Source organism: Poromitra crassiceps (assembly GCF_964638095.1).
Source record: "Poromitra crassiceps genome assembly, chromosome: 23".
Classification (NCBI taxonomy): domain Eukaryota; kingdom Metazoa; phylum Chordata; class Actinopteri; order Beryciformes; family Melamphaidae; genus Poromitra; species Poromitra crassiceps.
The window spans coordinates 22,884,102-22,899,943 of record NC_139639.1 but is presented as its reverse complement, the minus strand read 5'-3'; the positions used below and the strand labels follow the sequence as shown (position 1 = coordinate 22,899,943).

The 15,842-nt window shown below is 45.4% G+C and overlaps 1 protein-coding gene across 1 annotated transcript in view; it reads left to right on the top strand.

Annotated features, from left to right (window-relative positions):
* LOC310796572 (receptor-type tyrosine-protein phosphatase mu) overlaps positions 1-15,842 on the top strand; it is a gene marked incomplete at both ends in the record, with an annotated part of 196,262 nt that overhangs the window by 54,806 nt on the left and 125,614 nt on the right. Inside the window, 3 exon segments of the mRNA XM_083658777.1 lie at positions 7,528-7,802; positions 13,133-13,211; positions 15,310-15,425. Coding sequence (XP_083514903.1) covers positions 7,528-7,802; positions 13,133-13,211; positions 15,310-15,425 — 470 coding nt within the window.

Here is a 15,842-nt window from a genome sequence, read left to right as displayed (position 1 = left end):
CGTAATGTCTGCCTCTAAATATATGGAGGGGAAGGAATTGCGTGTGTTTTGTCTCTACTGTTGCTCAGTGTCTTTGTTTTGGATTGTTTGCCCTTGGTCGATAATGGCACTTAGACAATAGTGACGGATTGACAGAGGTTGATGAGGTTTTCTTCTGTCATTCTGCTCCTTTCTTGCCACAGGTTCGTTCATAATGCGCTCATGCAAATGCAACTCAGAAGGGTGTCGTTCTTCTCACTGTGTAGCCAATGCATATGGATAAGTCCCTCCTACTGTATGTTTACCGTGTCACCAGGAGGCAATGACGTATATACCTGGGCCACTGATGTTGACTCAAACAAAAGAAGAGACGGATGGCCGCCTTAGAATGTGCGACAAGAGAACACCGACTGACTGAAGGACGTCAGAAATTTAATCAGAATTTAAATCACATCAGCAAAAGATGAGATTTGCCGCCGATGGGGAGGAGGAGGAGGAGGAGGAGGAGGAGGAGGGAGGGGGGCGCACGCACTCGTGTGATGTGAAAATAAGCTAATTGCTTCTGAGGCATTCCCAACTTTGCGCGAAGCCGGCCGCTCGCGTGGCGTCGGCAAGGTCACGAGGTTAAGGAGAAGCCCCATTATATGATTAAGGGACAGAACAGAACAGAAAATTACCTCGTCTGATCAATTGGTGAATTAATTCCTGGGGGCGACTGAGTCTGAGATTTCCAATTGAGCGTGTTTGCAGGGTGAGGGTGCGTCGTGCGCTGCCCTGACCAAATAGGATTGCGCCCGTTGCTATAAACAGGATTATGATGGCACGCTGTGCCGTCGTGATGGAGGACATATTTTGCATAATATTTGATATTAGTGTGCATGGTATGTGCCATTACAGCTAATGATCTAGCCAAATGACTCACGTGAGCAGTCTCTGTGGTTCCGTAATGTCTTTGGCTCATAATATTGCCATGGAGTGCCAATAGTATATTAAGATGACATATTAAGCCATTAAGAATGGCTGTTGATTGACGGCCAGCAACAAAGGATGTTGCAGCATAATAAGGGTCACCTGCTGTTGACTGAGAGTGGGCAGAAACGTGGTCAGCATGATGGATGGTTTTCGGGGGATGAATCTCCTCGACGTTGTCAAAGAAACCTGCCAGAACCGTCGTACGAAAAGCCCAAACTTATTCGCTGTTATCTTATCAGCCCCCCCCCCCCCCCCCCCCCCCTTGCATGTTTCAAAGGACGCGGGGAAAGTTCTGGAGAATTGAGTGCAGGCCACGGCCGTGCACATTAACAGCCTAACCCTCCACAGCCGGAGCATTTTTGATTGGTGGCAGAAAGTGAGAATAGCCCCCCTGTCTTCATTGACATTTGCGAGGCGGCTGCCGTGCTTTCCTGCGGGTGTGACCTCTGTGAATTTTATTAGCAAATGAGACCTGGAGGGTTTGGCTTTAAAGAGCGCCCCTTCATTCTGATTTCCCCCCACATAATGATTTTCACAGAGTTCAGGACCTGAATGGAGGAGAAATAATGAGCACTATTCATTATTGCAAATTATATCCTCTACTCAGACCATCACTCAACTCTCATAATGAATCTAAATACCTCCGACCGATAGACTTTGATGATTAGGATTAGACAGTTCCCTCTTCCTATGAGCTAAATTACAAGAGCATATATTCCCATATAGATTTTCTCCTCCCCCGTTTATGAATACGAATTGAGGGAAACATGGAAAACATACAATTGCCATTTAACCAGCTACATCATGCCTTCTCCTGGCTGAAAAAGCACCGGGAACTCGTCTAACTGATTCAGTGCAGTGCATTATATTTGGTTGCGTTGCCTATATGTGACAGCTTTTTGTCATGGGTCTTGAGAGAACATCACACAAACAAAGGAACTCACTGGAGGCCACTTAAGTCCTTTCAGACTTACTGGTGTTCCCTCTTCCCACTCAACCACAGGAAAGGGTTAACAAGGTTCACCTGCCACTTGTTGTTTCAGGTCCCTGTTTGTTCTCTCTGCCTCAATGCTCAACCTTCCTCCTGCTCACTACACTGACTCAATGCTCAACCCTCCTCCTGCTCACCACACTGACTCAATGCTCAACCCTCCTCCTGCTCACCACACTGACTCAATGCTCAACCCTCCTCCTGCTCACCACCCTGACTGTAATAAGTGTAACTTGACAACATGTCATCTTAAAGGAACACGGCAACATTTTGGGAGATTCGCCGATTTTCCATCTTAAGATGAGAAGATAGATGCCCTTCTCTGTGCGTGTAGTAGAAAAATAGGGGCCCGCCCCTCCCGCTAGTTTAGCACAATGACATTGGTACTGGCTAGCCTATACCCCCCAAACGAGCACACACAAAAAAGCCTCCATACTGCTCACCTGGCGTAATGCAAGTCTCCACAAACCCTGAGATGCCAAGTTGACTTGAACAGATGTCTTTTAGCTTGGTTTTAAATCTTCAGGTGCTGCACGATGGTGGCCAGCAGATACTGTAGCCTGCTATTTTTCTACTACCCGCACAGAGAAGAGAAGAGCATCTATCTTCTCGTCTCACCATTGGGAAGATGGCAAATAGGCGAATCTCCCAGAAATGTTGTTGTGTTCCTTTATGAAAGAGTAAGACCCAATCTATTTTAGGAAATAATGAAAATAATGAAAATATCACGAGAGGTCAAGGATTCAAGTCTTGCCTATTGAGAGCAATCACTTGTAAATGGATTGTTTACTAGATGACTGTAGGCTAGGCTACCATATAAAAGCCATAGCTCATGCTTTTCTTTGTGACTCTTCCGACAGATTATGCTCATTACTTGTTGCCTGTTGTGCCTCGGGGAAATGTTTGTGTAGTTATGCTTCCTGCTCGCAAAAATTAGTTTCAATTTACCAGACTCAGTGCTTTGGTAGACATGCAGCGCGGAAACTTAATGCCAAAGCGTTTCCTTGCTATTTCTCTTATTGGAAGAGGTTAGCTGCAAGAAACTACCAAATGAAATTGCATTTGTGTTGTCACACGAGACATTTAGTTTGTGATTGATCACCAATTTGCCACCGGGCGTCTACTCTGAGATGCCACTTTGACAAATCTCTTCGTGGCCTGAATCCTCCGGAGGGAACTTCTCTGCCCATCACACATGACCAAAGTGTGAACAATTCCCAACTGGCCTGCCACTGCCAGCGAGGTGATGGGGCAAAGGATTAAGTTGATTGAAGCCTTCCTTTGGAGTATGTCCATGGTGTTCTCTGTACGGCCTGTAATACCATTAACGCCACTTATTTTGGATGACTTGATCACCAGCTGTAACATTGGTGGCGTTCACACTGCTAGGTACAGTACAGCCATTTTCAAACTAAGACAATGACACATTTTGAGTTTCGCAGAAAATAGACAAAGACAAGGGCATGCTGCTCGTCTTTATTGGACAGGACATGCTTGCCTTTTCTTTTTTCATGCACAGCCTATACGGCAGTCACATACACACGCACGCACGGGCGCGCACGCACATACACACACACACACACACACACACACACACACACGCACACGCACACGCACGCACACACACACACACACACACACACACACACACACACACACAGACACACATTCGCTGCCAAATCTGAAATCTATGTAACAGTGGAATGGCTGGTTTATGGTTTATGGCTTCAGCCAACAACCAGTTTATCAATGAATGATATGTTCCGTTTTCAATCCCTCTCATGCATGCCATTTCATTGTGAACACATTCTAAAATGTTGTATTTAAATGAAAGTCATACGTTACTATTGCAGCGGCATGCCGCTCATTTCTAAAGTGCCATGCAGTGACATGAATGCGTGTAGCATCCGGAGCGGCAACGCTTAATCTTTTGCTAATTCATTTTTCATACCATCCTCCACGTTCTCTACAGCCATCCATTGTAATGGGAGGTGAAAGTGGCCTACATTGGAATAATAATAAATCTGTTCTTCTGACACCTACCATAGCTCAGACAGTAGTAGAGCACTGGCCTGTATGGAGTCACACTGACAGTGCCTTGAGTGTGCAGAGACAGATCTCTGTTTTTAATTGGTCCAGAACATGCCATTGTTAAGGCACCAGAGCTAGAGGAAGAGGAAGAGAGAGGGGAAACACCCCATGTGCATCACTAGCACATTAGCACAGCGCTAACGCAATGTCATTATAATTTGCTCTTACACTCCCTGGCTAATTAGCTTGTCTTGGTGCAGCAGGTCCTGCAGAGTATGTGGTCATTAGCCTTGAAGAGCATAGGAACTGAATGCAGTCAGCGTTCTCCTGTCATCTGCTTCAGTTCTGTTCTGTTAGAGAGTGACAATGATAGCGTGGTGCGGTGGCACAGTGTCACTTATTGCATTTTCCTTATGTTTGGTGGTGCTCCATAAACAAAACAATTTGTAGTCTCTTTAGTGACAAGCATTCAGGAGTCTCATTGCTAGAGCTGCTGCCTGTCTGTCTGGGCAGATTTTAAAGAAGTCATATCTTAAATATTTACATTTGTATACCTGGCGAGTAATTCCAAATTAATATTAACAGCCACTACACTGCATTAAGACCTATCAAACAAGAAGTGAATTCTTACGCAGTGTGTACTGTACCTATTGTTTTATTAATATTTCATCAAAATACTGGTAAAAATGTACGAATGCTGCTTGAGGGATCTGAGATTTTCATCTCTAATTACCGACAGAGGTCACGACTGTGCATAAATCTCCTGTGCAACATTGTAGCGATGTGACTTTTTCAAATGAATAGTAAGCAAGCTGTTTTCATCATAGAGGAAAAGCAGCGTCGCCGGCATCTTTGTCTTTGTCTTCTGCAACACAAGCTTCAAATGAACAATTCATCAACTGATTATTAGTGCTGGTTCGCATCACACCAAGGGTTGTTGATGCCTTTGAGGGGGGCGGGAGGAAACAAAATGTGGTGGTGGGCACCTGAGCAGATGGTTGAGTGTTATTGAGTAGACCTCAAAGCCCTCATATGGCGCTGCCTGATTGAAATTTGGCAAATAAGTACCTCAAAGTCAGTTGTCCTCCTGCCCTTCTTGGTGTATCTGTATCATACACAACAACAACCTGCATCTCCTCATCAGTAACTAGCCTGAGTCACGCTGCATCAGAGACACACTGAAAGTGAATAAGACATTAAAAAGCACTGGAAGAACAGCAGTATCTTCAAGTTTTTTTCCTCCGGATTCTCCCCAATTGTACTTGGCCGATTCCCTGCTAGTCGTTGCTCCTCCTCTGCCGATCTTGGGGGAGTTGTACACTAGCACATGCTTCCTCCGATACATGTGCAGTCACCAGCCGCTGCTTTTCACCTGGCAGCGTGGAGTTTCACTGGCAAGAGGTAGGAGGATCACGCTATTCCCCCCAGTTCCCTTCCCCCTGACCGACCAGAGGAGGCACTAGTGCAGCGACCAGGACACAGACCCTTAATCCGGCTTCCCACCTGCAGACACGGCCAATAGACCCTTCTCACGGGGGCCATTTTGTGTTTCCAACTTCCAATCATGGAAGTTTGAAACCTTCATTAGTGTTTTGCTTGCACCTGTGTTTATCCTGCCTTCTCGACACAAAATGGCCCCCGTGAGAAGGGTCTATTGTGTCTGTATGGACGCCCGCGCAAGCCGGAGGTAGGGGCTCGAACCTGTGACCCCTGTGTTGGTAGGCAGGGAATCTACTACCGCTGCAGTACCCGGACGCCAGAACACAATGATTGCATGTGGTGTCCTGCATGAAAATCTGTAACTCATAAAAAGCCACAATCATACTGTACATAGCAAATCACATCTTTCTACAGTGCCTTTTATACATTGCTGTAAGCAGTGAAAGTTATGATGCTCACATGACTCCTCCTCCTCCTCCCCCGTCTGGTCTGCGGCTTCTCCTCCTGTTTCATTCTGTAAACACGACAGACCCCCTCTCGTTATCTGAGGCTGGAGACAGATGGAATTGGTGCGCGCTACAAGCGCAGCACCACAAGACAAGCGGGCAAGCTCCAGTCATTGATGGAACAAATAGGGTTCTGTGAGAGCTCGTTTGGCTGGGTGCACTCCGGGACCAAACCCACTGTGTGTAGCTGACGTTATTCGCCCTGTTTAACAGCACATCTCAGTGAATCGCCATACGTTCAATGTAGTGACAAGCACCTTTCCCCATCGCCGCTCAGCTGCAGCCTCGTGCGCAGCAGCAGGCGAGCACAGCTTTCAACTAGCAGGTTGTTTGTTTCAGCGCCAGGCAGAATGTGCCGTATAATCATGGCGACTTGTCGTACTTTCAAAGAAATTTCAGCATCAACTCTTTTTGGCAGCGTGTCTCACCTGCTGTTAATGTCATTTGTGCCATCTCATCGCTGAGCCAATCTAAATAGGATGATGACAAATAGAAAGTTCTGTGTCTCATTGAAAGTTTGCCAATATAATAATGCCCGCTTGTGTTTTACTGGCAAGAGGGGAGAGAATTAGATTAACCTTTAATATTGAATCCAAATGATAAAATCTAAATGGCTCTTGCTTGGCAGATGTATTTTAACTTATTGATTTCTCATCATCTCCCTCCCCACTGTCATTGGAGGAAAACATTATTCTCAAACATCCGCCATTTTAGGATGTATCTTTGCTCCTTTGTATTTTGACGCATGATTATGATTAGAGAATGTCCATCCATGCGGAGATAAGGTCAATATCACTTAGAGGGTCAGATACAAGACTTCTCAATGGTAATGCAAAGGTCTCAACCCAGTCATTATTTACCGTCTTTCTGCACACTCTCATAAGATTATCCTTTGAGAACTTCTTATAAACACCTGCTCAGGTACTTGCCAAGGATATCTTCCTATTCAGCAAATAGCCACCTCTCTCTAATATCCAACTGGGTGGGCCAAGTTATTGAAGCCGTGTTGCCAGATATAAAACAGTATCAGAGAAAGGATCAGACAGCATAACTGTACAGAATTTTTATTCTGTTGGCAAATTATTGCATCCTCCTAATAATGAAATATGTGACTCATGAAATATGTGCCGGAACTAATACAATATGTTACCATGAATTTGTGTTCTTAAACTACCACATTCAGATTTGACATCTTACTTGTTTGTGTAAAATATGTAATATAGCCTACATTGATTTTGGTTCTTCAAGATTTTCGGTTCTTTACAAAGATACAATTGGGCTCCTACTACAATTGTGTAACCTGGGAGAAATATAACATTTGTAAACACTGTTTACATTTTATTTTACCTCCTGAGGTGCCAGTTAGATGGGTTATCTACTGTACATTGGATTATACAGTGTATAGTATAGAAGTATTTCAACGTCATTTTGGTGTATTTTACTATTGTTGTAAATCTACCCGAGTCTCAGTTGTCATGGTGCAATAAAACTTTAGCATCTGGTACTCCAACCAGATTTAACGCAAACAATTATATGAACGACTATTTAACCCAGGTCTGATAAACAGTCATTTAAACTCACGTTTTAATCATCTCCCCCGTGTTGCAGGCTCAGCTTTCATGATGGTCAACACGTCTGGACGCTTCGCGGGGCAGAAGGCCCTGCTGCTGACACCCCAGCTGAAGGAGAACGACACCCACTGCGTCCTCTTCCACTACTACCTGGGCGGGCGAGACAGCAGCCACCCGGGCCAGCTCAACGTCTACATCAAAGAGAACAACAGTCCCCTGGGCATGCCCGTCTGGAACGTGTCTGGTCCCGCCACTCGCACCTGGGGACAGGTGGAGCTGGCCATCAGCACCTACTGGCCCAACTTCTACCAGGTTAGGAGGCTTACTTTGAATCCAGCTCTCCTATACTGTAGTGTGCCTAATGCTGCGTTCCAGACAACTCAGAGGTCGGCATTTCCCAGTTGAACTTTCCAATTTCTGACCTTCAAGCATTCCAGGTGCACATTTCTGGTGTGTGTTGGGTGACATCAGACAACTCATTCTCAGTGAAGTCGCAGTAGATTCCGCCCCGTGAGCTTACAAGTAGGAACTCCGACTTTGAGTGGTGTTCCAGTGTACTTTTTCTAGTAGGAGGTCAGAAAATACCGGGTTCCAAGTTGTCTGCAACGTAGCAATGCGCAAACAAGTTTTACTTGGACAAGCAAAGCGATTCAGCTACAAGATGAATCACGAGACCATAGAGACACTGCATGAAATAGGCCACGCCCAACACGGGTGAAAGCGCTCTGTTCACTCCCATAAACCAGCGTCATTTTCCTTGAATTAAACATAGCTAAAAGCTGTTGTGTGGTGGGCTGCGCAGACAACAAATGTAAAAAATTCTAGTTTTTTTGTACTCCTGAGCAAAACAAGGAAGTCATTGAGAATTGGCGAGAAGGAAAATGTGGATCTAGCTGTCAAGGAAGTACGTTGGAGTGTTCAACTTCCGTATATACGATCTCTGTGTGCAACACGCGACCATGCACGCGACATAGGAGAACGCCAGGATTGGCGGGTGGGGGGAGGGGGTTCTGTTTTGGAGATGGTTTCTGAATGTTGACGCGCTCCGCAGTGTCTCTATAGAACAATTGACTCAGACCAAAAATATATATATATATAAACTCCGAGTTCCTCAACTAAAAGGCTCTTTAGGATTTTACGTAAGTCAATGGAGAAATGAATGGGGAATCCACTTCCTAGGTCCCATGCGGAACCCGGAAGAGAGCGTGAATTAGGCACAATTGTCTCAACATACAGTAAACGTATGTTGCTCAGTGTTTGGAGCCCACCCTCTCTAGTTCATCAGCCGATGCCATTATAGCCTGTACACTGAGAGGAGCAGGACAAATTTATTATTTGAGAAACTCCAAACAGTCGCACAATGGCCCATTCAAAAGTCCCAGGATTATTGATTTCTGGGGCTACCTCGGTATCCATGGTAATCTGTTCTTCCTCCCTCTCGTCTGAGCCAGTTCTCTCTCTTTTCTCCATCCTGAAACTCATTTTCACTTACCAATGCACATGTCGGCTGGCCAGGGCAGGGTGATTTCACACTCGCCTGGCTATTAGTCTTCTCCGGGCTTGTTCCAAGAGCCCACCAAAAGTTAATTGATGCGGAGACCCCTTAACCTCCCACAGGGATCTGGTGCCCCCGGAGAATTATTTCATTATGGCCAGGCTGGCTGGGCCACAGACTAGTGGAGCTGAGGGGAGTCCTCCTGCCTGCTCATCACGGCCACCTTGATAACTTGGGTAACAAGGAGCACGCTGAATGTAACACAGGCGTAGGGCCACTGCCTCGTTAACGAGGGCCACACGGACAAAAGAACCAGAGCAGATGAAGGCAGCAGCTGAGGACAGACTGTACTGCTGCTACCAACTCACTGTTGACATGATGGTGACCCCACTGTGACATGATGGAGTCTGGCCAAATGTTTACTGTTTGGCTGAAGTCACTCTCAGATGGAAGACGTCTGCCCGTAGTAGTGGTAGAAGCAGCTGCTTTCTAGGAAATGCTTATTATGATCTGGTTTTTGACTCAAATCCATAGAAAGAGCTGTTAGAGAGCAACATCTTACTTGACAAACACTGCTACTAAGCTGCCATTTTGGTTTTGATCAGTGAAATTGGGAGACTGTGAATGCAGTCTGCAGCGTGCAGACAAAATCATCTAAATGTGAGAATTTTGACATTCTGTTGGTAGCAGCAGCTATCGATTTCCCATCTTTTTTCAAACATGTTTTTGCCTCTTATCCTGAAATTCGGCAGGACTTAAAGGGATACTATATATATTATAATATTATTTTTTGACGTGGGGTTGTACGAGGTACTTGCCGTCAGTCAGTGTACTACATGCAGTAGGATGCAGGCAGCGTGGTCCCAGTTTGGAGAAATGGAGACCATGTCGGGGAAGTATAGAGCTGTCTGCTGAGTGTGAACAGGGTCATGAGCAAAATCAGAAAAACATCCTCCATACTGCTCACAAGTCTCCACAAGCCCTCAGATGCCAAGTTGACTTGAAAAGACATCATTCACACCATGTTTGTAGCTGAAATCTCCACTGTAGCAGGCTACAGTAGCTGGCTGCTCCCCATACATCATTCGCCCACATGTCTACAGTGAATTCAGCTAAAAACAGGGTGTAAAATAAATGATGTATTTTCAAGTCAATTTGGCATCTCTGGGCTTGTGGAGACTTGGATTATGCCAGGTGAGCAGTATAGAGGCATTTTATGTTGTTGTTGTTTTCTTGTTTTTTTTTTTTTTTTAGTTTTTGCTCATGACCCTGTGCACATTCAGCAGACAGCTCTACTTGCCTGACGCGGCCGGTCTCCATTTCTCCAAACTGGGACAGTGCCGGCTGCATTCTACTTCATGTACTGTACAGGTGGTACACGGACTCGGACATGGCAAGCATCTCATACAGTACAAACCCACATAAAAAAATATGAACTATCCCTTTAATGAATTTTCAATAGCGTATTTGCCCCTTGCCCGTGTGATGTTCCCTATCCCAGAATGCATCAGGGCCAAACAGATGCACCACATCCTCGCACACATCTTTACCCGTCGGTGAGAGTCCCTCATCTATGGTGGTGACATCCCAAGATGTGCGGCAGCCGCACTTCTGAAGCATGTATTTGAATGCAGCTCTCTGGGTTTGAACCCAAAATGAAGTATTATACTTCTCCATGTGTTTGGGGAAATCCCCGGCATCTGTTGCCTCTCAAGCCCCAGGTCTGTCTCCGTTTATAATTGTTCCAGGCCCAAACTGACAACATGGGGAAACATGTGAGGATGCTAATGATCTCTGCACTACTCTCTCAGTCAAGAAAAGAAAGTCCAATCCTTGAAATTGTCGCTAATTAGCAACATGGCACTAATTATGGGTATCGTTAATTGCATGGTAACCTAAGCAATTGTCAAAGGGAAGCCACCTGATACTTGGAAATTATTTTTTAATTACCGGTTAGGCGTTTTTAGTCGTCACGAGCCTTTGAGCCTTTGATAATTACTCTGCTGTCAGGTCATCTCTAAAACTTTTAATTGAGATTGTCATCCTTTTCCAAAACCGCTGAACATTGTGCAAAACACTATCATTTTCGCTAAATGGTATGTTGAACGTATAGCTCCTCTACTTATGGGAAATATCTACTTTGTGCCCAAGATGGAAATGCATTATTTATGCGATATGCAGCAGAGCACCAACAAGAGAGAAAAACCCAAATGTCCTCATCCATCTTGATTTGGATACAGTAGAGCTTATGGCAGAACAAATCAATCCAGGTGTAATGTAGTACTTAGCAAAGTCCCTTAGAGAGAGCCGGTCAGGTGATGCAGACGTGGAATGCTGTGGTTCACTGTCTGTCACTCTGACAAACGAGGACAGTGAACTTTCCTGTGACATCAACTGCATCTCGTCCCCCGTGAGTTTTCCCACTCTGCGGGTCAGGCCCAATTACGCACTGCACCAGCGTTGACGTTGGAATCAATTATATCATAGCTATTAGCCAGGCTGACTGATGTCTGTTGCACAAACAAAAGATTTCAATTAGAGAGCGGGGGGCCAGTTCATCTGTCTGGTGGCGATATATATGGAGTGGTTGGCCTTTTAATTTCCTTTAAATTAGTCTGTAATGAGGCCATAATTGGCACCCGAGACATTCACTTTCATATTTCGTGAGACAAAAAAAGAAATTTATAATTAGAGAGCCTTATCTGAAGGCATCCTTGCTTCCCTGATGACAATGTAGCTATCTCCGTCTCCACATTCCTAGGCTACAAAAGGAATCCCAGTGTGTGTGTGTGTGTGTGTGTGTGTGTGTGTGTGTGTGTGTGTGTGTGTGTGTGTGTGTGTGTGTGTGTGTGTGTGTGTGTGTGTGTGTGTGTGTGTGTGTGTGTGTGTGTGTGTGCGCGCATGCGTGCGTGCGTACGTGCGTGCGTGTGTGCGTGTGTGTGTATGTAGCCTAGCTACGGCTAGCCGAGCAGGACATATACGTTTCTGGGCGATGCTGTAAATGGAATCCGCCCATTAATATATAGCATCCAGTGCCAGCTATAGGTTATATTTAGGGAATGATGGCATGTCAAACATGTGTGGTGTGTGTGTATGTGGTGATATGGCTCTCTGCACCACACCCTGGCTTTGGGAAGGCCTGGCATTCCGCTTCCCCTTTTATCACGCTGCAGACCAGCGAGCACATAACTCTGACATTCTGCCGGGACACGCCTCGCTGTCACGGCTTAGGACACTTGTTTTCCTACAGAACTGGGCCCTTAAAATAGGCTCATGTTCGTCTACACAGCACAGTTGTACACAGTTGATTTTTTTGGTTTTCCTTGGTCAAAGATAGTAGCAACAAACACGCCTGTCAAGTAATACTAGACACAGAGCAACTGCGAAATGTTGAATAGCGTTATGCGACAACACTCCCTGTTCGTGAAAATGATACCATCTTTTACTAGTTGGCGTCCGGGTAGTGGCGCGGTAGATTGCCCACCGACACGAGGGTCGCAGGTTCGACCCCCCCCCCCCCCCCCCCCCCCTGTTACCTCCGGCTTGGTCGGGCGTCCATAAAGGCACAATTAGCCGTGCCTGCGGGTGGGGAAGCCGGATTAAGGGTATGAGTCCTTGTTGCTGCACTAGTGCCTCCTCTGGTCGGGGGTGCCTGTTCGTGGGGGAGGGGAACTGGGGGGGGAAGAGCGTGATCCTCCCACACGCTACGTCCTGCCGGTGAAACACCTCGCTCTCAGGTGATAAGACTGCACATGTATCGGAGGAGGCATGTGCTAGTCTGACAACTCTCCCCAGATCGCCAGAGGGGGCGGAGTAACGACCGGGACAGCAGGGGGAGCCAGGAGGGGGGGGGGGGTGATGTACACGTGTCTGACCCAGCGCTTCATATGTTGCTAACTCCATGTGCTAATAGTGATAAGGCTCAAACCTGATTGGACACTTGCATGTCATAACACCTATCAACTGTGACATATTGTGGAAATAATGTCAGCGGCCCGCAGCGCCCTGACCAGCTGCAGCCCGGCCAACATGGCATTAGCGAAAGCCCCGACTCCATCGCACACGGGGGCAGCCTCTCCGCAGTGCCATTTTGAAGACACGTGTTCATTCATCATTGCTGTTATGAGTCTCCTCTCTCTCTCCTCAGATTGTGTTTGAAGTGGTAACCTCAGGGCAGCGCGGCTTGCTGGCCATCAAAGATGTCGCGGTCCAGGGCCACCAGTGCAGTAAGTCCTCTTTCCTCGGCCATAAAACAATATCATCAAGCAGCCATTGTCCTTTTCCTGACACCCTTCCAAATATCAATACCGTCGTTCTTTCCAAGGTGACAAGCCGGGCTAGTCAAACAGGCCTTCGCAGAGTACAGTGCAGTCAATCCAAGGTAGAAAGCCTCTTCCTAGCTCCCTGAAGATTGATAACAATGGAGTTGACACACTAAAGTCGGCTCAGGATATAGTGGCGGAGTAGCTGTGTTAAATCTGTCCTTTGAGAGATGGGAAACATAGCGGAAGAGAAGGGAAAAATGGGACAAAAACAAATAGTGCCGCACAGTATGCCCACTATTTTTCTCCTCCCTTAAGGATATTCACTGCAGCATCTCATCTCTCAGATGCTTGGAGTTCTGCTACCCCTCGCTGTATATACATGTAGGCAGCAGCATTTCAGAGTGCATGGCAGAGCTAATGAACATGTAATCACGAGTGTATTTATTCTTACTTCTATATTATTCCCCTTCTTTGCCTTTTGGAACATGTAATCACTGGTGTATTTATTCTTACTTCTATATTATTCCCCTTCTTTGCCTTTTGGAAGAGGCTGCTGCTGTGGGAGTACAATCAGAATGGGTTCTTCAGGGCTCTACATGTCTATGCTTTTGAGTACTTACAGTTACGGCTGGGCGATATGGGCCAAAAAAACATATCTCTGTATTTTTAGGCTGAATGGTGATACATGATATATATCTCTGTATTTTCTACAAAGTGGGCTGTGATCAAAATAAAATGCAAAGACAGGGTTTCCTTCCCTGACTATTGGTGCTTTCACAAAATATTTACACTTGATTTTTGATAAATAATCATCAGTAATGTGGATATAATGACCAAGTGGGTAATGGCAAATATAACAGCTAGAAACAGTCTGTTAAGTTCAGAAAAACCAGGAAAAGCCAACACTTTTGACATATCACGATATTACGATATCCAATCTAAGACAATATCTAGTCTCATATCACAATATTGATATCATATCGATATATTGCCCAGCCATACTTACAGTCATGTTAGCCCATATGGCTCCTTAAGTCTATACTAAGAGGTTTCACACTCCGCAATCTAAGTCTGAACACTAAATCAATATCATAAGGCTTTTCGTCAATTGATTAATACTGCCTCCTAACTGAAATACCAAGGTCTGATTGTTGGATGCTAATGACCTAGTAAGCATTTGAAAGCAGCTGAATTCCTACAAATGTTATGTCAATGAGATGGATTTAGCGTAGATGGCAATATGCGCTGCATATAAATGTATTGGAGTAAATCAATGAAGAGTCGCGACGTGATCAATGTTTAAATGTGTAAAAGTGCGCGCGGGTCGATAGCTCCCTGAGTGGCGATGGGGTTGCTTTGAGTGATAAGCATGGTGATCAGAGCAACGCCTCGGTGGGAAGACGGCCAATTCATTTTCTATTAAAATAGGAGCGCGTGGAAAGTGTAGCTCAGAGGTGTGATTATGACACCGGGTGGTCCGCCTCTCCTCTCCCATCATTAAAAAAAGACATTAGCGATGAGAAAAAGAGGTTTGTCTCTTTTGGCATTGAGTGGATTGACAGGACAAAGTTATAAAAGAGGTGGAGTTCAAAGGCATGGTTATGAAATATTAAGTAGGAGTGAAAGTCTTGATGATGAAAGTGATACAATTAGCTGTTGCCGAGTCTTTGGAGATTTGGGTATGTTTCGAATCAAGGTCGCTCCATTGAATTGCCCTATTTTTTCCATGCAGAATAGGGGTACTAATCAAAAATGCTCCACATAAGTGACTTTTTGTGGACTATCCCAACCGCTGAGTGAAGCAACTGATAATGAGCACACTTAGAAAAGAGCCTAATGCCTTTTTGAAGAATCCCCTCAATCCATGAAAGGGTCCAGTTATCAGAGACGGCACAAAATGGATTTTGGGAGGTGCAAATTCACCTTCTTCTGTCTCATGTGTCACAGAATGGGCTAGATAGAAGACTGATTCCTATACATTCCTATATTCATATTCCTTTGTAGCACATACCTCATGTAAACATCCATAGTCTGATAACTATTTGCCTTTATTTCTTAGTGAACACGCCTCACTTCCTGACTATAAAGGGAGTGGAGGTCAACGCTGGACAGACTGCGTCTTTTCACTGCACCGTCAACGGACGCAAGAGGGACAACTTCCACCTCTGGCTTCAGGTGAGTCTTCTTTGACCCGCCTCCTCAAATCCTTTTCCCCACAGCCGTCCGGGCAATTCTCTTTTTAGTGTCAGGTCAGCATCACAACTGGGCTCCTGGAGGTTCAGCGTCTTGGTCAAGAACTCTTCAGTAAGGTGGAAGGGTGTCTTCCCCGATCACTACATACACCACCCTGCTTCTCTAAGCAGACCCTATGTTGTTTGAACATGTAACCTTGTGATATGGAGTCAGATGCACTACTGTCTGTCTGTGAAACTATATGCAAATCTAAGCCTTATTTGAATGGGAAACAGGAAATGTAACATCTGCAATTATTTCAATCAGCCATGCTAAAAACATTTGATCAACCTCTGGCTTAATTGTATATCAACATTTTCCCTTCCTTGAATTGTCTTCACATCATTCAACTATATGAAA